This window comes from Pseudophryne corroboree, chromosome 1, assembly GCF_028390025.1.
Source record: "Pseudophryne corroboree isolate aPseCor3 chromosome 1, aPseCor3.hap2, whole genome shotgun sequence".
NCBI lineage: Eukaryota > Metazoa > Chordata > Amphibia > Anura > Myobatrachidae > Pseudophryne > Pseudophryne corroboree.
In genome coordinates this window covers 266,485,602-266,509,651 of record NC_086444.1, presented here as the reverse complement: position 1 = coordinate 266,509,651, position 24,050 = coordinate 266,485,602, and the positions used below count along the sequence as shown (strand labels likewise).

The window sequence follows — 24,050 nt, the reverse complement described above, 5'->3', positions numbered from 1 at the left end:
TGGGGGAAAATTGACTAAGAATCGATTTTGGGTGAGATTACAAATCGCCCCTAATCACCGTAAAAAAAATTGCGCATTTACTAACAAGCATTTTCACTTGCATCTTTGGTGTATGTTGTCACTTTTTGCCTTATGCAATTTGTGTAAATTTTGCAGCTATCGCTTGGGAAGTTGCTTCATAAGTTATATTTGAATGAGCTATAATTTGCAGTAGAATGCTTCACAAGTCACATGTCAGCACAAACCAATTCACGCCTCAATTTGTACCACAAGTTGCTGTAATGCAACAATATCCCCAATTAATCAGCTGGTGAAGGACACATGAAATCAGTGCCTGGATATAAGTTACAGTAACCCTGGCTCAGCCATGTTTGAGAGTTGAAAGTGAGTGCTGCAGGTACCTTGGTAGGCTTTTATTAGCATTCTGATTTGTTTAGTCTTAATTATAATGGTTTGCACCTGTTGCTTTTTAGAAGTGGTGCGTTTTTGCGTGAGTTTAGTGGGGCTTTGGTTGGGACTTAGGTATACACATGTCAACATGCTAAAAAAACAGTGCATTGATTTCGTGTCTTGAGGTGTGCAGTTTTGGTGTGAACTGGAGCGATTTTGCAATGCCAATTCTTAGTAAATGTACAGATTTCACAGATTCCAATGTTATTTGGACAAGGTTTGTACCAATGGTGATTTGCAACGATTTGGAGTGTGAAGTCGCATATGACAGAAAATTCATGATTTACAAAATAGTGGCTATTTCACAAAAAATGGGAAAATCAACCAAAGTCAACATTTAGTAAATTTTCCCCCCAGAGAATCATGTTCTGCTATCTTACAGCATTCTGGCTTCTCTTGTACTATAATTTTCTGGTCCTGTATTTGCACTGCCACCTTCATTATACAGTATTTTCATGGATTTACAGAAATAAGACATGGCAGGAGACAGCTGCAATTTTCTTATTCTGAAAAGTAACAATAGCTGTAACATTTGATTTGGAATGGAATCACTCCAAATGATCACTTGAAATTGCATAAATAATATTTTTAAGAGGACATAGGAGTAATAGTGTGGTAAAGTAATTAGGACTCAAATAAAGTGCCATACAGTACATCATCATCAAAAAACCTGGACTCATTGCACTGTATGAAATTTTATTGTGCATTTTATTTGATGAAGGATTTTCAGCTTTGACGTACTCATGATCATGTATTTCCGACGCTTTGTTTCTAGTAAAGTCTTGATAGTCTGTATTTTTTCATTTTACAACCACTGTAAAATATCTGACAGGATATTTGTTAACACAATATAGGTTATACTCTATGATTTTGACAAGTGCTATCTCAGGGCCATCTTAACAGCAGTGTAGGTCCCTGGGCAAAGCAATGCACTGGGGCCCATACCCATCCTCCAGCGGTAGGGGTGGGGGGTGCTATCAGTGACAGCTTTGATGTCCTGTGGGCGGTAGGGGGTGTTCTGTCTTTCACTCAGCATATAGGACCTGGGCAGTAATTTCTGCTAATTACTTCGTTACTGCACAGAGGGCGGAGAACGCTTAACTATAAAACTTAACTATAAAACGGCACATTGGGCTGAGTGAATGGGCTCCAGTACATCACTTCCAGGGTGGTAATGGTTGTCTAATATGCAGGGGGGGATAGTGGAGTGGGCTTAATATTCATCATTTTCTGGTGGAGGGCAGATTGCTTAACTGCAGATATCACCTGTTCTTGGAAATAGATTTCTCAGCTTTCAATGTGATAAAAAAACTAGTCCCACCTGTCAGAAGGTACTGGGAACTTGGGTATCAGCGTATAGAAGCCAGATCAAACCACCAATTAAAATATAAAACTGCATATCAGGTGTGTGGAGCTGTAGCAGGGACCAGTTGCTGGATGGCTGATATATCTGGTTCTGGGCAGGGTAGAGATAAGCTGCCAATGTCCACCGAAAGGGGAGAGTCCCAGCTTTAGGAGTATACCCTCAGAAAAACTGTAAGTCAGACAGAACCCAAAATATCTGGGTGGGAAGAGCAATTAACAGGCTCGAATGGGGACCATTGCTTTGAAGTGAGATATCTCTGGGGGTTGGGTTCGTGTGACCGGCGGTTGGGGGACCACCGGTCATCATACCAACGGCGGGAACCCGGCTTTTAGATGGACGTCAGAGGCCCTTGCAGGCTTGCAGGGGCTTGCCATGCAGCGGGCTCGGTGGCTCGCTGCACTCACCACAGGGTCTATTCCCACTCTATGGGTGTCGTGGACACCCACAAGTTGGAATAGTCCCTGTCGGTCGGCATGCAAACTGTCGGGCTGTTCACCATTCGGGATCCCGCCGTCGGTCACATAACCGCATCTCATCTCCGGTTCCCCGGGGCCGATTTTAAAAAATCTGTTACCCCTGAAAAAAGGGGACCCTCAGCTATCAGCCTATGGCCCTTATATTCCTAGGGCCCTTGGGTAACTACCCATTGAGCCCATATGAAAAGACGGCCCTGCGCTACCTTAGCCAGTGCAATCAATGCAATTCATATCTGGACGTGGAACTGTACCCCATTTATTTCAATGTGGCAAATTCATTTTTCTAATGCAGTTTGTTTCTGATTAAATAAAGATGTAAAGAAAAGCCAAAGCAAAATCATGTTAAATGAAGGCATTGAAATTTATTTTATATACAAGTGGAAAACATCCACCAAAAGATGTTGTGTATGTATTACATTATGCTGTAGAATGTTCATTGAAACACCCAGCTACCAGCTTTTGTATGTACAGCAGTATATTTGATTGGCACAAACAAGGCAACAGCTGTTCTTGTGAATTGTAGGACGAGTGTGTAAGACAATAGAAATGCAATCTGATAGCTATTTTGCAAAATGCCAATCTGGTTCTGTTTTCTGTCTTAAATGAGATTGTACAATTTGTAAATTAATTTAATGTAATATAGTTTTGTGCTGAATTGATAATTGACAGTTATAGAAGTGAAGCTGTTGCAGAAAACAAACAGCACATGGACAGGGATATATATATTTTTTGTTTTTATATTAAACTTTAGAAGCGTATTTTTCACCAACAACATTTTTGATCAAGCAGTCATGGCTTGATAATTCTGCCACAACTCACAGGGCGGGATGTAATAAAAGGATAATGCGATAAAACTCCCGTTTTATCACATTTTCGTATGTACCAATCCCCATCCGCCGTGTTTTCGCCCCTGAGGGTATCGCCATCTTTGGATGGCGATACCCTATAGAAGCCTATGGGCTTCTTATCACCGGCCACCGCAACCTGCCACCTCCTGCTGCAGATGCCGACCCTCCCTCCCCCTGGCATACCTTCTTCCAGGCAGACCTGGTCCCATAAGCTAAACTCCTCCGCCCCCTAGCAACCCAGCTGGAGGTCCTTCCAGCTGCAGGGAGGAGGAGGAGGCGCCCGGGACATCTAACTGCCTGATTCCCAGCCAGGGAGGAGAGGGAGAGCCCAGGGAGGGAGATCCCCTGCACACCATTTCACAGGTATTGCAGGGGCCTCTGTCACCGCATTGCGATGTTAATCGCATATGTTAGTACATATGCGATCAACATCGCTGCGATGGGCGGCGAGGGGCGGCAATGTATGTTAATACATCCCGCCCACAATACGAAAAATTCATATTTTCATTTCCTTTAAACAAAGTTGGGGTGCTAAACAGAGCTTCAAAATAAACCCTGTCCCAGTGAAGAGCTAGAAACAAGGTGATAAGAGTAGCAAGGCACGAGGTTCGGGGAGAAGAGATACATTTAGGTGTCATCAGCGTCAAACATCCCAGTTTTTTGTTTACATTTGAGACACTTATCTCGGAGTCCTGAGAGAAATGGCTGCATGAGGCTGTTCCCCGGGCTCCAGTTAGGGGAAGGATCTAGTTAGCTCTAGTTGGTAAGGCAGCTATTACACAACCCTACCACTCCTCCAGTGCAGAGCCCAGCAGCCTCACGACATTGGCTGTGATCAGTATCTGCTCAGGAAGGACTGTTATCTGTGCTCTTTGACTGCAATTCTGTTTAGCATACCCTTCTTCCCAAAGGATGAGGTATTCCAATGCAATGCATAAAGACCAAGGTTTGTTTTAGCCTATTACTGCTGTATTTAACCTAAAGTGAATGCAAAGTCACTCAATCTGAACATATTTTTAGGAGCTAATAGATAGAAATATTATAATAATAATAATAATAATAATTACTGTAGCAACAGGGAAATAAATTATTGAGAATAACTTTGGTTCCCACTGTACGTTTGTTCATTATAATAGTTTTAACTTATGTACAACTACAATGAAGACCTTCATAAATAGATAATGCCAGATATTGTTTTTATCATTATAATTATTAAATATTTTTGTTTTAGAATTTAATGTGTAAAAAATAAGTTTAGCCCAATGAAATAGTTCTACCCAATATGCACTACAGTCAATGAAACCTTGCAATGTATAAAGTAGTTGCCTATTTCATTGCCTTCAGACACACGCCAGGGATTCTGCTTCTCAGAAGTTCTGCAAACAATGTGTCAGATGTCGTCCAGCAATCGCAATCATGTGACTAAATCTGAATGTTGCTGCAATGGAGGTAGAGGCTGGGGCAACCAGTGTGAGATCTGCCCACTGCCGGGTACCACTCAATTTAAGAAACTTTGTCCACACGGACCAGGATACACAACTGATGGGAAAGGTAGGTTCAAGCTGGTGTGTTTAATAAAAATATTAGAAAATATAGTAACATTCCTTACTGATTGATTGCACGTTACCTGTAGATGTTTGCACTGTACCTACTGAATGCTACATAGTACTGCAGTCATTGTGGGACTGGAGGTCAAACGTAAAGTATTTATTCTTATTTATCCATGTATTGAAATTGACATATGGTAAGAGGGATATTGATAAACGTTTTTCCTGTATTTGCTCTGGTTTGTGGCAGGTTTGGAATGTGGGCCACTCTCTATGTAGCTTTGCACATCCATCGGATCTCATCAACTCTATTCACTCACTTAGAGTTGTCCCCATTTACTCCAAAAGTGCAGACGTAAAATGTGTGCCGTAGAGAAACTTAAGATATGTGCAATACAAAATAAGGAGGCAAAAAAATCTGCATGGTCACGTGTTTAAGCTTATCAATGACTAGCAATGCAGCAATGTACTTTACTGAGGTTATAATCTACAGTATATTTGGCGTAAGCACTACTAACAAGTAGAGAGTGACTATTCCACTCTGTGACCATTACAATAAAGCTGCTCTGTAGTGATCAGTAGTTGACAGGCTGACAGTCACATCACTCATGTTGAGGCAATGAGCAAGTCTTCACCGGGGATAGGTGTTTTTAGTTTTTTCCCCCTTGCACTTGCAGTTCTAATAAAACCAGAATAACCAAGCAGTTTAGAGCTACAACTGCTTGCAGAGACCAGTTTTGCACAAGGAAACCATTTAAATAATATATATATTTGAACTATTTTATAAACTATTACTACAACTGCCACTAGGCACGTGCACTGAGAAGGAGTCTAGTGCTCCAACATAGTGCTTTTTTTCTAGCATCAAGGGTCTGCATCTTTATATCATCCCAAGTTCCCTAGGTCTAGAGCTAGTTGACAGAGGACATTATGCTATAAGTTTACCTGTTAAGGTGTCATCAGTCCCTTCCCTCACAATTGGAGACTATGAATGCTGTTGTTATGTTAACTTTTGTGGGAGGAGAGTCTTGTAGTGTTTATTCAATTCATTAATTCAAAAAACATTTTTTAAGTGATCAGATCTGTGCTGGTGATGATCATCATCATGAGCATTGACCTTTGCCCCTGCAGAAGATCGCTCACAACAGATGCTGCTTCTGACAGACGTACAGTTCCTGTGGATGTGTCCACTCCTAGGTAGAGCAAAAATACTTACAGTAAACGTGACTTTGCTGTCCCACCTGATGTAAGAAGGCACTAATCAAGGACACACAAATAGCGCAATATGGGCGTAGGGATACACATTTTCATGTACATGCCCAGTTAAAAATAAAAGCATAGTTTACATTTAAAAACCTGCCCTGTGTCCTAGTCTAAAGGAGGCCTTTAATGATTTTGATATTGACTCACAGGGCTTAGACAAAGAAATGCCTCCATAACATTACAACTTATTCAGTGGTCAAAGATCTCACTGTTCTAATAAAAATTATTATCACAGAAAAACATATTTAATTGGTATTACAGTAAGGTTAGGGTGCTAAAGTAAAAAAAGAACATATCTACATTTCTTAAGAGTGCGTTGTACCTTCTTCAATTTGTATAGATTGAAATGTAGCATTTTAGCTGTCATAGGAAGCAATAAAACAACATTGTGTAGATTACAAGAGATATTACAGTCCAAAACATCCTCAGTTCTAGAATGATAAATATTTGCCAAATGTGGGGAATATGCTTTCTGTATTATTTATTCTTTGTACATATGCCTGTTTCTGCTTGATATGAATATTCCGGTTTTGTTACTATATTTTAATAAACATATACTGTATGACAATTAAAAATCTCACTTAATCCATATTATGCATTCTCATTGAACAATGTCATCTATTTGCACAGACGTAGATGAATGTAGAGTGATGCCAAACCTCTGTCGCAATGGACAATGTGTCAACAATATTGGCTCTTTTAGATGTTTTTGTAATTTTGGCTACACGCCTGACATCGAGGGAACATCATGTGTTGGTAAGATCTGTTGCTTCATGGATTAGCTGTGTTACATTGTAAATACAGTAAGGTGCTGAAACATTCCTCCACACAGCTGCATACTCCCTATGTCCCTGATAAACACCCAATGACATTATCTAGCTGCCAGCTTTCATTACATTGGCTGTGTGCGATCACATGACAAAAATGTTCCAAGAAGTTTTGCTCAAACTATCATGCCTAATACATTTATGACATGTGGGCACAGTTTTATATTGATTTTGAACAATTATGGTATTGTATTTATAACTGTGCATGGCACTTATGCCTTAAATCAGGGTGCAAGTGGGCAGTTTATTGATAAATTCATCAGTACTTATGACATTATCTAGTCACATATTTTTTAAGGTCTTGATTACAGAAATCACTGATTCAAAATGTAACATATAATGCAGTATTTGGAAGGGACGCAATGGGGGGGGGGGGGGAGAGCAAAGTAGAAGGTGGTTCCTGATGTGACTGCTGACACAGAAGCTTTTGACCCAGCTTTCACTGCCTAATACTCATTCTAAGTACAACTTTTTATTTCTGATAAATTAAACCTGAATTAAATCTAAATCTATGTATACATAAATGTGAAAAACCTCACTCACTCACTCACTCACTCATCACTAATTCTCTTACTTCCCGATATGTTAGGAAGCTGAAATGTAACATACCGTATATACTCGAGTATAAGCCGAGTTTTTCAGCACATTTTTTGTGCTGAAAAAGCCACCCCTCGGCTTATACTCGAGTGATGCTCCAGGACCCAGTGGCATAACTAGGACTGGGAAGGAGGGACACAGAAGGCACAGCGCGCGCCTCTCCTGTGTCCCTCCTGCGTCTCCGGTGGCAGCGGTGGGTCTATTAAACGAAGTACCCATTCGTGAGCTTTGATTGGCTCATGAACCGGCACTTCATTTAACAGACCCGCCGCTGCCGCCGGAGATGCAGGAGGGACACAGGAGAGGTGCGTGCTGTGCCCTCCGTGTCCCTCCTTCACAAAACAGCAGGGAAGCGGGGAGGGGAAGTTGTACCTGGCACTGGGGGAGCATATTTGGCACTGGGGGGGGCATATGTGGCACTGAGGGGGCATATGTGGCACTGGGGGAGCATATTGGCACTGGGGGTATATGTGTACCTAGCACTGGGGGTATATGTGTACCTGGCACTGGGGGGGCATATTTGGCACTGGGGGCATGTGTGTATCTGGCACTGTGGGGGAATATCTGGCACTGGGAGCACGGCCCTAGCAACAAGCTTTAAACCCAGCATTTCCCACCCTAGGCTTATACTCGAGTGAATAAGTTTTCCCAGTTTTTTGTGGTAAAATTAGGTGCCTCGGCTTATATTTGGGTAGACTTATACTCGAGTATATATGGCAGGTATTCTTCAGGTGGGAAATAGGAAAACTACGTAATCAGAATTGTAATAAACCTCCCCTAATGGAATGAAAAGGGGGTTGACATAATGTCGTTATTACCAATGCGTGGCTTGTGTTGCGTGTACGATAACACCCAAACGAACAATGGGATCAGAATTTGGATTGCACCTCCAGTGGGTAGAATTTAATAGACAAAAATGCTCCTGTCACTTTTTACTGTATCTGCTACAGGTGCTCCTCGGGTGACACCAAGAACCATGGATTAATATTTATTTACATTAAGACGTCTTAAATTTACATCTCTATAAATTTACCAAATTATTAACACTCATTTATATTTACAACCGTGAAAATCAGAAATTCCAGTGTGAAGAACAGGTAGAACAGCTAGTGTAAAATACATGAAAAATAGACAAAAGCAGTCCTGCTGTGCCCCTGTTGTTCTAAATTTTTAAATGCCTTATTTAATGTCTAATGAGTAGGTCATTTTTAAAAATCTGCAAAATTCTAAATAATGATTATGGAAATTCCAAATATCACTGCAGACATTGATCAATTCTTCAAAATGACCAGAGCTTAATAGATCATGTATTGCTCAATTGGGTATTATCAGGGAAAAGTAAATGTGTTTATTAATTTGCAGTTGCTTAAAATAAGCATTGTGCTGCTTCATAAATGACTACCAAGGGGTCAGCAACAATATGGAACCGCTGTAGTTACCAATTCGATAATCTCTCTGAATCACAATGTCATATTTCCTTTACCAAAGCTAAAACGCTGCTAAATGCTCCTTTCTCTCATTTGAATAGTAGAGTCACTGGCATTAGATGGCTAATGCCAGCAGGGTAGAGGAATGAGACTACTTAGAACAGAGTATATGTAAGTAGTTTGAAGTGGTCAATAAAATAAACATGGTATAAATAATAAGTATAATATAAAGATAATTCATGGTGACTGAGGCCTGTCTTCTGCCATCTGTGCATACATATACCTTACATATATAATTGTAATCACTTTGTTTACTATGTCCATGCAATAATAAGTATGCTGTAAACTACCAGTTATTAAACTTGGCACGTCATGCCCAAATAAAGTAGTCACAATGAAACCATGAAAAAAAGACTGTTGGGCATCTTCACTAACTCATGGATGTATAGTCAATAGAAAAGAGGTTCCTCGGCTCCACAGCAGAAACTGGCCAGAGCTAGGAACCACCTACCATTACTGAGCTTGTACTTGGGCTCGGAGCATAAATGCAGGAAAGGTCATTTACTGTACACTCTGTATTATAATTCTGTTACTTACCTTCTTACTACCTCGTAGATCTTGATGAGTGCTCTCAGTCCCCCAAGCCGTGTAATTTTATCTGTAAGAACACAGAAGGCGGATACCAGTGCTCATGTCCACGGGGTTATATTCTGCAAGAAGACGGGAAAACCTGCAAAGGTAAATTGAGGAAAGTGGAGCATTTGAAGTTGCTGTCTAATTATTGGATGTGAATTGCATGTGCACTTACAGAAGGGTGATTTGTCTGCAACACGTACATTCTGAGATATAGTAATCTATAAACTTGTATAAGAATGTTTATTTCAATCAGTAATACAAATAGAAACATTAAATACAGTAATCAGGTTCAATTCATTGTGCTCCCAGTGAATGCAAAAATAAATAAATAAAGTAAGGTTGCACATAGATATTTGCTCATTTTACCTTTATGGGCTGTATTCAATAAGTGTCGGAAGCTGCCGTCTTATCGGAAAGACGGCAACTTCCGACAGATTTAGGTCGGAAGGGGTTCCGACCTATTCGTTAGGGCCCAGTTTTTTTCCGACGAGTCGGGAAATCCGACTTGTCGGAAGCCTATCGGAATACACACAGATCGGCGGCCACTTTAGAAAAAGTTGGATTGGCAGTGTCGGGAACGGGCCAAACCTGTCGAGTTTGGCCACGGCACTGAATACTGACCTGTCGGATCTCTTTCGTCAGAAAGGATCCGAGAGGTATTGAATATACCCCTATAAGTCATTCACATACGAACTTTGGACATTTAGATGAGGGGCCTGGTTGCGTTGACGAGACTCACTGCATCCAAAACTTCCCACCTGCATCTGCATTTAATATTACCCCGAGGGCATTTTTAAAAAGATGTCATATATGACCTGCCTCTCTAGAAGTATGTAAAACAACGCTTGTCCTCTAGTCTAGCTCGTCCTATTACTCTTACTCTACCGTTTGACTTCCTGCACTTTGGCCCATGGCTACTTTTCACTTCCATTCCACCTCTGTTTCCCCTGGCTTTGTTCCTGACCTAGGGATGGATTAAGGGCCTCATGGGCCTGGGGCTGAAAAAATTCAAGGGCCTCCTATTATGAGAAGCAGAAGGGTCTGACCAGTGCTGTGTGGGCATGGCCACTGGCCAGTGCCATATAGACCCAATTCACTATTATCCCCAATGTCTCCCTAAATATGTAAAAGTACAAAACTGCATCATTTTTGTGTGGAAAATAGAAATACAAATCAATTCTTATGATTTATGGATGACCATGTGGCCAGCTGGTGGCTGGTCATCATTATGCTGTCATGATGATGGGCCTATTTTTTATGTGGAGGCCTGGAGCTGTAGCTCCATCTGCCCCATTGTTATTCTGGCCCTGTCCTGACCTTGTCCCCAGATCATCCTAAATTACCAGTGACAAATTCCTGCCTATCTGTCTACCGAACGTTTGGCTTTCTCTCTATCTCCAGGTAATCATTTGTGTAGCTGCAACTGGGATCCATCCCTAATTGTACACAGTAGCAGCCTCTGTGCTGTAGTATCCGTAACATCCATCCCTTGTTCCATTTAGTATATGACACAAGAAAATGTTAACAAACCACTTATCTGAACGAGCCCTTATGCTACATAAAATGTCTTTATTTCTTATTGGTTGCGGTAATTACTGTATATGGGTTTTTTTTCTTCATAAGGAACACATATGCCAAAGTGCTGGCTAATAGTAGACAGAAAGGTTTTATGACTGTATGAGAATGCTCTTTACACTACAGCAGAATTACAGTATAAGGCTAGGTTATAGCCTAGCTTTTCCTATTGCCAGTTTTGTTATGGCTCTGTGAGTATTAGCCATAGTCAGATGTCTGTCCATACAAATTGTTAGCAGTTCACAGGGATTACTCCAAAACATGGGCTCATTCCCAAACATTTTACAGTATATGAAAAGGTGTTTTTTTTTTGCCAGTTCTACATTAAATAAATCAAAGGTTTAATCCGTATCATTGTTGTAGTAGACAAAAAGATAGAAACCATATGTAAAACTGTGGACTTATTTATAGAGATACTGAGAGAACACATGTTTATCCTGGCCACATTGATGTTAAACTTGAGCCATTACTCTAGAAAAATGCATTTTGAAGCTTGGATCTGGAAACTTTGCGTGATTGAATAGGTGCAACCTAAATTACAGACTAAATAAAGATGTGTATATCCCAAATAACATTCAAATTGTCCAACTCGAGTGATGTCTGCAGATATATTGGACTGGACTTTATTCACACTTTTTAATATTTTGTCTTTCTATTTGAGCTTTCCATCTCCTTTCTCTTTGAGACTTTTTTTTGTATGATCATTTTTGTTTTTTACGGCGGTATGAAACCACTGCATGTTGCCAGCGGTGTTAACCTCCAAAACCTTGGAGTTACTATTCAGCAGTTTGGAGATGATAAATCGAATTGCTGACAGTGTGCCGGGTTTCTTGTGCTATGTATGACTCGTGTGCAGATTAGTGGAAATCATCATTGTTTCATTTCAAGCCACCCCGTCTTCTCATTCAAAGTATCCCTGTACAGTATTAAAATACATTCAATTATTCCAGTATTGTGAATATGTATTAATATTTCCCTCTTATATAATAATAATATTAGTAAAATAATTTAACTCGACTCAATAGGGGATATTCAATTATTTGAAAAATCAGTTGGGTGTCTGTTTTTTCCTATCTAACAGACAGGAAAAAACAGCCACCCAATCGAACATTTGAATTTCCCCCAATATATGTTAAAAATAATTATATTGGTCAAAATGATTCATAATGGACCACAGTATTTATTAATTAGTTATAAATGTTTTCCACATAATGTCCTGCATGTTAATGTTATAAGGTTAGCCACACGATTGGCCCACACATTTTTCTGGAGTGTAGTGACATTATGAAATTCTCTTCTTCATGTCTTTATGCGGCGTAATACACTGTTAAGAAGACAAAAACAATGGAATGAGATGGATTGCTCACACACAGCTACACACAGCTACCCTGCACAAAATAATAACTAGGTTCTTATCTATATAATGGACAGCTAACCAACAGTCTCTCATATGTCAGAGGGGAACATCAAACCTGTAGTTTGTTTCTCTAACTAATTAAAAATAACAACCTAGGAAAAATTTTCCCTGCAGTGCCACCTCCCCTCTCTTGGTTAACATGTTGGCTAACAGCATTCATTGGCATTGTAAGTGGCAGAGCCTATTGAAAACCAGCAGCATGTAGCAGCTGCCGGGGCTCGGGTTGGCGTTCGGATGGGGCACTGTAAGAGAAAAAATCCTATGTCTTACTGTAAATTAATAAAATAATTACACAGACACTTTACTCATCCTCACATTGGAATGAAGTTCAGATTTAACTATACTGAGCCACTTTCTCTGCTACCTTCCTTTTACAAAGAAAAAGCATCAAGCTCCTCAAAATCCTGTATTATTATTATTATTATTATTATTATTATTATATGGTATTATTCTATGTATTTAAATTAAACATGCCTCCCCACTAAAATGAAACAAAATAAAATAACTAATATATAATTTTTTATTTTCTAATAATAAACTGCTGGCAAAACATGTATACAAAATGTGATAAGATGATGAAACAGTAAGCAGTCTTAAGTTCTGTCATATTATAGAGGTTACAATAAGAGCAATATATGTGTATGACTTTTGCTGAAACGATTACCTCTTTTTTTCTTAAACGGTGTATTATATATACTAGTCTTATACAAGGTTTGCACTCAACCACTGAATTTGTTGTCTATTGCAAATAAAAAGGGATGAATAAATACAGTGTTACTATTTTGTTATAGGGCTTTATATAATTTCTATGACTTCTTGCAAGTCTATCTGAAGAACTCTTTACTCAGTAGAGTTGTCATTGTTTATCTTCCCCATAATCACTTCAACTACTCTTAGAGACCTCCTCTTAGAGACCTTTCCTACTAGCAAGTGAGATCATTGAAGTAGGGTATGATATAGGCCGGTGAGGAATACATGAGACTTTCACACCACAGTCAGGGCTGCCAAGAGAAATCCTGGGCCCCAGTACAACAAATTCCTGGGGCCGCCTGCCCCCTCTGGAGGGGGTGTGACCACAGCATGCTGGGGGCATGGCCATTCCTCTTTGGGGGCATGTCTAGCACATCAGAAGCACCCAACTTACAGGAGCATGGCATGCCTCCCAGCCACGGCAGTAGAGAGCCTGGCTGGGCCCTGGAACTTTTAAGGGGGGCATGGCCTAATCAAAGGAGGCGTGGACCTGGGCCCCTCTAGCAGACCTGGTCACAGTAATTTGTACCCTTCCCCCCTCTCTCGACACCGCTGACCACAATCACATAGTGTGGGTCAGGATCCTGTTAGTATGTGGCATTGAGTGGCTGACTATCACTTATACGTACAGTATTTTAAGGTATATTGAAATTTATTTAAGGTGTATTTAAGGTTATTTAAGGTGTATTATTAAGGTGTATTTAAGGTGTATTGAAAAAGGAAGGTTGGCACTACCTCTAAGAAAACACATCCTTTTTACAGTGTCAAAGAGTATGACCATAGAAACGTCCACATATACTATTGGATTCCATACATGCCTCTGAGTCTAAGCCTGTAGCCTCAACAGGAAAAAATAAAATATTTCCGACTTGTATTCGAATAACATCTGCAAAAATTTAAGACAAAAACATGAGTGCACCTGCCTTGTGGCTGAAATGAAAGGAGAGGGTGTGTGTCTGAAAACTGCTTAACTGGGATCTCTTGTTTATTCTAGATCTTGATGAATGTCAAACCAAACAGCACAACTGCCAGTTCCTCTGTGTCAACAATATTGGAAGTTTCAGTTGTAAATGTCCTCCGGGCTTTACCCAGCATCACACTGCTTGCATTGGTGAGAACATTCTAAGTACAACACTGTGCGTCTGTGAAAACAACCATGTATTTGTCTAATCTTAGCATTAGAGTAAAATCTTTATATTGTCCTGGTGTGATATCCTAAAACAGTGATGGACAACCAGAGAAGAGCTGCTCATTACCCTTAGTTTTAAGAGAATTAAAAACACATCAAAATGATCTCAACACACAATCACTCATTCCATAATGCATTTATATGCAGCAGACTTACTCCAAATGTAACTACACCACAAAATGGCCCTACCGCCACTCATTATAAGATGCACCCCCACATAGTGAAATCCAAGAGGTTGGACGCAACTTGAAGTAATACAGACATAACATTAATAAATTAAGTACTTTCCACTGAAGAAGTCATTTGTAAATAGCCAATCAAAACCAACTAGATAGTGCTGCTGGTATCGTAATCACCTTTACATCAGATATCCCTCTAAAGGTACACCTCCTAAGTAGCATACTGCATCTGAGATATGTCCAACACTCATTAGGTTGCATCTAAGGGAGGTGCACAACACTCACATCTACACACACTTACTGTATTCATTTCTTCACCACCCTTGTTCCACCTCTAGTGCTGTAAATGCCTGCATACCTAAAATATGCCTGGATCTAATTTACGGATCCATATTTAGCTCCAAAATTGACTTTCACCCAACTCTAATTAAGGCCCTATATAAAGTATACACAATATCTTTTATTTACCAAAAATATACATAGCACTTATTGTATGTCAGTTGTGTTCTCTTACACAACCTTTTTATCAGCTCCCTCTGAAGATGCCAAAGTTTCCCTCTGTGAAGCTCCGAAAAATGTAGTATTTTCGTAGCTTGATGAATTTAGGTCCCCATACTAGTCTACGGAGACATATCAGGACTGAAAGATATGCCAGAGAGAGCTGTGATTATCTCCTGAGTTACCTTTATAATGAATGGTAATTTCTACAAAGGTAGATGAAAATGTTAATTATAGATATTACCGTATAAAGAATAGACCACTATATCACAAGAAGAATTTATTTTTATGAGCATAGAATTTACACGAGAGTGTCCTATCCTGCTGATATAGCAACAAAGAAATAAAAGCATTTGACAGTTTCATCTATACTGTACAACAGAACCAGCGGGGTATTTCTTTACAGCTAAAGAGATCTAATATATTCTAATGGGTATTCATAAAAGACATTTGCTTTACAGATACTAATGAATGCAGTTTACAGCCTAACTTATGTGGTACTAAAGGAGTATGCCAAAATTCACCAGGCAGCTTCACTTGTGATTGCCAAAGAGGATTCTCTTTGGATACAACTGGAGTAAACTGTGATGGTATGTATTATATATGGTAACTGTTTTTTCAAGATGATCTGTTTTCATTCAGTTTCATTGTATCATGCAGTATTTGCATAATGTTTATGACAGAATGTAAACAGAGATGCAGAATGCATCTTGTTAATCAAAGATCCATACAGCTTCCATGGTGTAATCAGGATTTAGGAAAAGAAGAAGTTATTTAGAAAAATGCGTTATGTTCTTTGTCTTGTTGACAACTGTGATCATCATGTGAGCAGATCAGATCCGGTGTTGAACTGTGCGGGTTATATCGTTCTTCTGTACAGATGTTGATGAGTGCGATGGACATCACAGATGCCAGCATGGGTGCCAGAATATAGTTGGCGGGTACCGTTGTAGCTGTCCACAGGGCTACGTTCAGCATTACCAGTGGAACCAGTGTGTCGGTAAGAATTCTACAAGTACAAAATACATTCTTATATCTGCTTGTGTAAATAATCTTTATTTAATGGGGAGACTTATCAAACATTGTGAAGAGGACTTGTACAGGTATTGCCTATATCAACCAATCAGATGCTAGCTATCATTTATAATTCTATAAAATGATAATTGGAATCTGATTGGCTGCTATGGGCAACACCTCTACTTGTTGATAAATATACCCTTAATATCTGTTCAAGCAGTGAACAGAGATCCACAAATTTAAGTATTAATTGGTAATACAGGCAGCCTCCATAACATGCCACCGCAAGGCTGCCTCTTCCATGTACACAAGTGGGTATGGGCAGAAGGGGATCTTTAGATTTCATGCTTTAACAAGAGTTAGAAAATGTTAATAAAGGAATGATTTTTGAGGTCAGTAGTAACAGGACTTAATGAACTATTTTGTAATTTTCCACAATGACCATGATTCATTTTTGCCACATGTTGTGGTACTCCATAACATTTATGTCTGTATTCTGTTCCATTTAACCCAGTTCTTTTATTAAAATTAGCTCTAGTATTCTAGTACTTTACAATCCTTCCCTAATACTGTGAAATATTAAAAACTCAGTATATTAATTAATTTATTTATTTACCTAAGATTAATGGTTTATAATTTTTTTCACAGATGAAAATGAATGTGCCGCACAAAACACGTGTGGCACTGCATCATGTTACAACACACTTGGCAGTTTCAAATGTGCTTGTCCACCTGGATTTACATTCGACCAGTTATCAACTTCCTGCCATGATGTGAATGAGTGTACATCAAAGAATCCGTGCAATTATGGTTGCTCCAACACTGATGGAGGCTATCTCTGTGGATGTCCTTCAGGATACTTCAGAGTAGGACAAGGGTAAGATTCCACCTCATGTCTCATGCTGTTACCGTTTGAGGGAACTCTTACAGTGTCTGTAGATACAGCCACCAAGTGAGCTTACATAGAATAAAAGAAAGTGGGTACCTAAAAATGACAATGCAATGTTATCAGTTACAATACAGTTTCCAATAAACATATAAAAATACTACTAAATATAATCAGCAGTTCTATAAACTTGAATCCTATTTTATGACACCAGTCACTTTCCCAATTCAAGTGGTTTAATAAAGTTTTACTTAATGACTTTTTATGAAAGTTTTGTCTTATGCTTTCTTATGCTTTAAAGATGTAATCCCATGAAAAAAGTAGCCATGCTTTTTATTTATTTATTTATATTACATAAATCACTGTGGTAGGCTGTAAGAAGAACGATGGTATTTACCTTTTCCCTTTGTTTTTTTTTCCCTTCAGGTTGCTATTAACTGTTATACAATTCATTGCAGTATCATGGACAACCATGGCAACCACAGTCACATAGTGCCTGATATAATTAAAAAAGAGGCTTTGGAACGTCCTCTTAGCTCTGTCTGCACTGTGTACTATAAAAAAATATATGTTCTATGGAAACTATTTTTTTGGTTCCACAGCTCCCATGCCCCAGTGCCCACTGCTTTTGTTATTTAATAAAAAAGTAAGTACAAAACTGTGTTCTATATATTGCAGGCATTGTGTCTCCGGCATGGGTTTTAATAGAGGACAGTATTTGGCTACTGCCAGAGAAGATAACGAGGAAAATGAACTGTCACCAGAAACATGCTATGAATGTAAAGTCAACGGTTACCCAAAGAAAACCGGAAGGGCAAAAAGAAGTTCTAACAACACACAAACTATAATGGTATGGGTAAATGTGCTACGCTTAAAATTAAATAATCTTTTAGGTTCATGGGCAGATTTGGTAAATGGATTGGTCTCTAAATTGTATTTCTTGGATTATTCTGAAATTATGTGTGTAGAAAGATTCTAGATACCGTACAGTACTACAGTTTTCACTGTGTGACATGGAATCATTTTTAGAGATGTGCGGCGGGCACTTTTCGTGTTTTGTGTTTTGGTTTTGGTTCTAATTCCCCGCTCGTGTTTTGGTTTGGATTGGTTTTGCCAAAACCACACATTCGGGTTTTGGTTTTTGATCTGGATGATTTTTGAAAAAAACATAACAATGGCTAAAATCCCAGAATGTGGGGGTAATTTTGATCCTACGGTATTATTAACCTCAATAACATTAATTTTCACTCATTTCCAGTCTATTCTGAACACCTCACACCTCACAATATTGTTTTTAGGCCAAAAGGTTGCACCGAGGTGGCTGTATGACTAAGCTAAGCGACACAAGTGTACAGCACAAACACCTGGCCCATCTAGGAGTGGCACTGCAGTTGCAGACAGGGTGGCATTTAAAAAAACTAGGCCCCTAACAGCACATCATGCAAAGAAGAAAAAGAGGTGCAATAAGGTTGCTGTATGACTAAGCCAAGCGACACAAGTGTGCGGCACAAACACCTGGCCCATCTAGGAGTGGCACTGCAGTGTCACACAGGATGGCAGATATAAAAAAGGCCCCAAACAGCACATCATGCAAAGATGTAAAAGAGGTGCAATGAGGTAGCTGTAGGACTAAGCTAAGCGACACAAACACCTGGCCCATGTAGGAGTGGCACTGCAGTGTCAGACAGGATGGCACTTTAAAAAAATAGTCCCCAAACAGCACATGATGCAAAGAAGAAAAAGATGTGCACCAAGGTTTGGATTGGTTTTGCCAAAACCACACATTCGGGTTTTGGTTTTTGATCTGGATGATTTTTGAAAAAAACATAAAAAATGGCTAAAATCACAGAATTTGGGGGTAATTTTGATCCTGCGGTATTATTAACCTCAATAACATTAATTTTCTCTCATTTCCAGTCTATTCTGAATACCTCACACCTCTCAATATTGTTTTTAGGCCAAAAGGTTGCACCGAGGTGGCTGTATGACTAAGCTAAGCAACACAAGTGTACGGCACAAACACCTGGCCCATCTAGGAGTGGCACTGCAGTTGCAGACAGGATGGCATTTAAAAAAACTAGGCCCCTAACAGCACATCATGCAAAGAAGAAAAAGAGGTGCAATAAGGTTGCTGTATGACTAAGCCAAGCGACACAAGTGTGCGGCACAAACACCTGGCCCATCTAGGAGTGGCACTGAAGTGTCACACAGGATGGCAGATATAAAAAAAGGCCCCAAACAGCACATCATGCAAAGATGTAAAAGAGGTGCAGTGAGGTAGCTGTAGGACTAAGCTAAGCGACACAAACAATTGGCCCATCTAGGAGTGGCACTGCAGTGTCAGACAGGATGGCAGATATAAAAAAAGGCCCCAAACAGCACATCATGCAAAGATGTAAAAGAGGTGCAGTGAGGTAGCTGTAGGACTAAGCTAAGCGACACAAACAATTGGCCCATCTAGGAGTGGCACTGCAGTGTCAGACAGGATGGCAGATATAAAAAAGCCACAAGCAGCACATCATGCAAAGAAGAAAAAGATGTGCACCAAGGTTGCTGTATGACTAAGCTAAGCGACACAACCACCTGGCACATTTAGTAGTGGCATGCAGTGGCTGAATGTCAAAAGTGGCCCACAATTTTTCAGTCCACTGACAGCATCTCCTGCACGCCACTTTCATTTTTCAAAAATTCTGCAATTGGTGGACTTATTCGGCAGTACCCCTGGACTAATACAGCAGTACCCCTGGACTTATACAGTAGTGTCAGACAGGATTGCACTTTAAAAAACCATGCCCCAAACAGCACATGATGCAAAGATGAAAAAGAGGTGCACCGAGGTGGCTGTATGACTAAGCTAAGCGACACAAGTGTACGGCACAAACATCTGGCCCATCTAGGAGTGGCACTGCAGTGGCAGACAGGATGGCACTTAAAAAAACTAGGCCCCAAACAACACATCATGCAAAGAAGAAAAAGAGGTGCAATGAGGTAGCTGTATGACTAAGCTAAGCAACACAAACAATTGGCCCATCTAGGAGTGGCACTGCAGTGTCATACAGGAGGACAGATATAAAAAAAGCCACAAGCAGCACATCATGCAAAGATGAAAAAGAGGTGCAATGAGGTAGCTGTATGACTAAGCTAAGCGACACAAACAATTAACCCATCTAGGAGTGGCACTCCAGTGTCAGACAGGAGGGCATATATAAAAAATGGCCCCGAACAGCACATCATGCAAAGATGAAAAAGAGGTGCAATGAGGTGGCTATATGACTAAGCTAAATGACACAAACAATTGGCCCATCTAGGAGTGGCACTGCAATGTCAGACAGGAGGACAGACATAAAAAATAGCACCCAAACAGCACATCATGCCAAGAAGTAAAAAAGGGCAATGAGGTAGCTGTATGACTAAGCTAAGCGACACAAGTGTGCGGCACAAACACCTGGCCCATCTAGGGTTGGCACTGCAGTCCCACTGCACTAATGGTGGATACCGGATGCACGTCTAACACCAGCATAGTTGTTATGGCCTCAAGTAATCCGCTTTGCACCAGGGTATATATATGTATATATATATATATATATATATATGGCAGTGTCACTGGAATTATATGGCAGTACTACTGGACATATAAGGCAGGATCACTGGGATTATACGGCGGGATCACTGGAATGATACAGCAGGATTACTGGACCTTTACGCCAGTACCACTGGAATTATACGGCAGGATCACTGGAATTATACGGCAGGATCACTGGATTTATACGCCAGTACCACTGGAATTATACAACAGGATCACTGGAATTATACGGCAGGATCACTGGATTTATACGGCAGTACCGCTGGACATATACGGCAGTATCAATGGACATATACGGCAGTATCACTGGACATATATGGCAGTATCACTGGACTGGATTTATATGCCAGTACCACTGGAATAATACGGCAGGATCACTGGAATTATACAGCAGGATCACTGGATTTATACGGCAGTACCGCTGGACATATACGGCAGTATCAATGGACATATAGGGCAGGATCACTGGACATATATGGCAGTACCAATGGACATATACGGCAGCACAGGGACACCACCACTGGACTGATGCAGGACAACACAGCACCATTGCAATGGACTGGACTTATACAGCAGCACTGGACATATGACAGCAGAGGACACCACCACTGTGACTGGACTGATGCAGCACAATACACCACCATTGAACTGACGCAGCACAATACAACACCACTGGACTGGACATATGGCAGCAGAGGACACCACCACTGTGACTGGACTGATGCAGCACAATACACCACCATTGAACTGATGCAGCACAACACACCACCATTGGACTGGACTTATACAGCAGCACTGGATATATGGCAGCAGAGGACACAACCACTGTAACTGGACTGATGCAGCACAAGACATTACCACTGAACTGATGCAGGACACGGAGGACGGAGACACATCCTTTCTCTACATTCTCCAATGCTTGAGTGAAAATGGTGGCGACGCGCGACTCCTTATATAGAATCCAAACCCCGTGAGAATCCGACAGCGGGATGATGACGTTTTGCCTTGTTCTGGTTTCCGAGTCAGGCGGAAAAACCAGAGCCTGACTCAGATCCGGGCTCGGGCAGTGAAGTCCAGTAGGGTTCGGTTCACAGGGAACCGAACCCGCTCATCTCTAATAATTTTATATCCAATATTTCAATATTATTTTTTTTAAATGTAATATTAAAAATATTCTGTGATGACAACAAGTGGTTGAAGAATCAATGTCACCTAAATAGTTATTGAACAGAGAACTTTTCTTCCTTTGGTCCTTTTCATAGTAACCATAGATATCACAGAGGGGGAGAGGTATCAAACCTTGGGAAGAGATAAAGTAGAGAGAGAGAGAAAGTACCAACCAGCCATTTATTCTAAAACAGAAAAGTATCAAGTTGCCCACCACTGCCAAACCTATATACTATACTGTATATAAAATATCTTTCATGTATATTTAAGTAGCCCTGTTGTGTTTTGTGATTGGTTAACAAATCCAGTCCTGTTGATCAAAAGGTTGAGTTGTGATGTTATACAGTATATATATTGTGTGCTGATTGTGTAATTACGTGTTGGCTTCTGTTTCATGCAGAATGAACATATAAGTCTGAAGAGTCTCGCTATGGATGTACCACTGAAGATAATGCTTAACAGCTCTGAGTTAAACACAAAGAAACATATAGTGGAAATTATCCCGGCAATTCAACCACTTAATAATCATGTACGCTATGTTATCTCCCAAGGCAATGATACTGTCTTTCACATCAACCAACGTGATGGACTCAGTTACCTCCACACAGCTCGGAAGAAAATCCTACCCGGAACTTATACTCTAGACATAACCAGTATTCCCATTTATAGGAAAAGTGACTTCACTAAACTGGAAAAGAAACATGATGAAAACTACCTCCTAGGAGAGCTCGGAGAGACTCTTAGAATGAGACTGCAGATAGACATCTCTTAAATCTAAGAGAAAATTAACTTTTAGACCAACCTATCACATCCACCCCTTTATTTATCTCTCTGAGCATGTCTTCTTTTCTTGAAAGCTTTACGGAGTCAATGACTATTTTTAACAGACCACTTTTTTGTATCACACAGGCACAATGACTTTCATGAAGAATAATGTAGAAAGTGTCAATGTTTTACATGTTTTTATTTTATAAAATGTCATAAATGTCGTCTTTGGTTCTAATAACTTAAATATAGCCTCCAAAAATGAAATCAGCACAGGTGTAAAGTTAAGGCAGTATATAGTTGTAACCCAAGTTATTGTGCCAATTATAGATATAAGAAAACAAGGGTAATTTTCTATTAAAATCTACAAGTATTGATTTAAAATCTGATTTAAAATTAAATAAATTGGAACAAAAATATTGTAATTAATACAATTTTTATCTAGTTTTGTGCAATATACCATTACAAAATTTGCATCCATTTTATAGTCACATAATTATTTTATATATAGTAAGCATGTTTTTTTGTTTTTTTTTTAAAATGTGTATATTATGCTGATCGCTATTTATAAGTGTTAACAAAATGGAAGATGTAATACTAAAAAATAAGTGTACATAGACTAAACACTATTGGGCCGACACAGAGCTGAATATATATGCCTGTTTGCGGAGCGCATCTTGCGTGTTTTTGCATTGCAAATGCTCCGAAGAGGAGGGCACACAATTCAGGACGATTCAGAGAGTGTATTTCGTAAGACTAATGGGGTGTTCACGCAAGTGAAATTCAATGAGGGAATTTTGATGTAACTGCGGGAAGCTGGAAGAAAGCAAACACATGCATGTTTGGATGTGCATCTTATGCACATGGCATAGAGTAGAAGCAACTGCACACTCATGATGATAAGTAGACGCAAGGCCTATTGGTTTGATTCTGGCAAATCAAAGATATTATTAGTGGCACAAAATCTTGGGATATACAGTAGATGTTAGTATAGAAACATTTTTTGAACACACCAAAGTAAACACGTTACTTCTCAATGCAAATCACGATAAGCAGCTCTCTGAAGTGATACAACAAAATGTGACTCAGGAATCTGTACAGTAAGCTGAACAATATACAGATTCATTATGATGTAAAAATGCAACAGAAAAGCACACACAAAACAGAAGGGCATTCTAAATTCTGACTGGGTTCTGGGAATGGATTATACTCAGCCACTTGAGACAATGCAGGACAGCTTGCACACACCTACTGTAGGTTGGTTTTTTAGCAGTCTGCAATTGTTTTGAGGTAATAGGCTATAGTCCCGACTAAAATGTAAATGTATATTTATTTGCTGCAGTAATATATTGGGTGCTTAGTGAAACAAGCATGGAGCCCTCTTTGTATGTTAATTTACATTGTTGTAATTGAGCCATTTTTATTCACTTGTGAACACAGCTTTGAGCTACTCTGTTTATTTTACAGTTTATTTAGGATGCTACATAACAGCAAAAATCTTGTTTCTCAACTGTTTGCTGTAGATATTTTCAGGCATTGGGAAAAGGTCTCACTTATTGGAAGGCCGTAACCACCAGACACTGATCC

At 39.8% G+C, this 24,050-nt stretch overlaps 1 protein-coding gene across 1 annotated transcript in view; it reads left to right on the top strand.

Moving 5' to 3' along the window:
* FBN2 (fibrillin 2) overlaps positions 1 to 22,900 on the top strand; it is a 384,738-nt gene extending 361,838 nt beyond the window's left edge. Inside the window, exons 57-65 of the mRNA XM_063964252.1 lie at positions 4,485 to 4,691; positions 6,581 to 6,706; positions 9,417 to 9,539; positions 14,174 to 14,290; positions 15,507 to 15,635; positions 15,926 to 16,045; positions 16,711 to 16,939; positions 17,627 to 17,798; positions 22,099 to 22,900. Coding sequence (XP_063820322.1) covers positions 4,485 to 4,691; positions 6,581 to 6,706; positions 9,417 to 9,539; positions 14,174 to 14,290; positions 15,507 to 15,635; positions 15,926 to 16,045; positions 16,711 to 16,939; positions 17,627 to 17,798; positions 22,099 to 22,470 — 1,595 coding nt within the window. The 3' untranslated portion in view covers positions 22,471 to 22,900. The remainder of the gene's footprint in view (positions 1 to 4,484; positions 4,692 to 6,580; positions 6,707 to 9,416; positions 9,540 to 14,173; positions 14,291 to 15,506; positions 15,636 to 15,925; positions 16,046 to 16,710; positions 16,940 to 17,626; positions 17,799 to 22,098) is intronic.
* Positions 22,901 to 24,050: the final 1,150 nt, after the last annotated feature.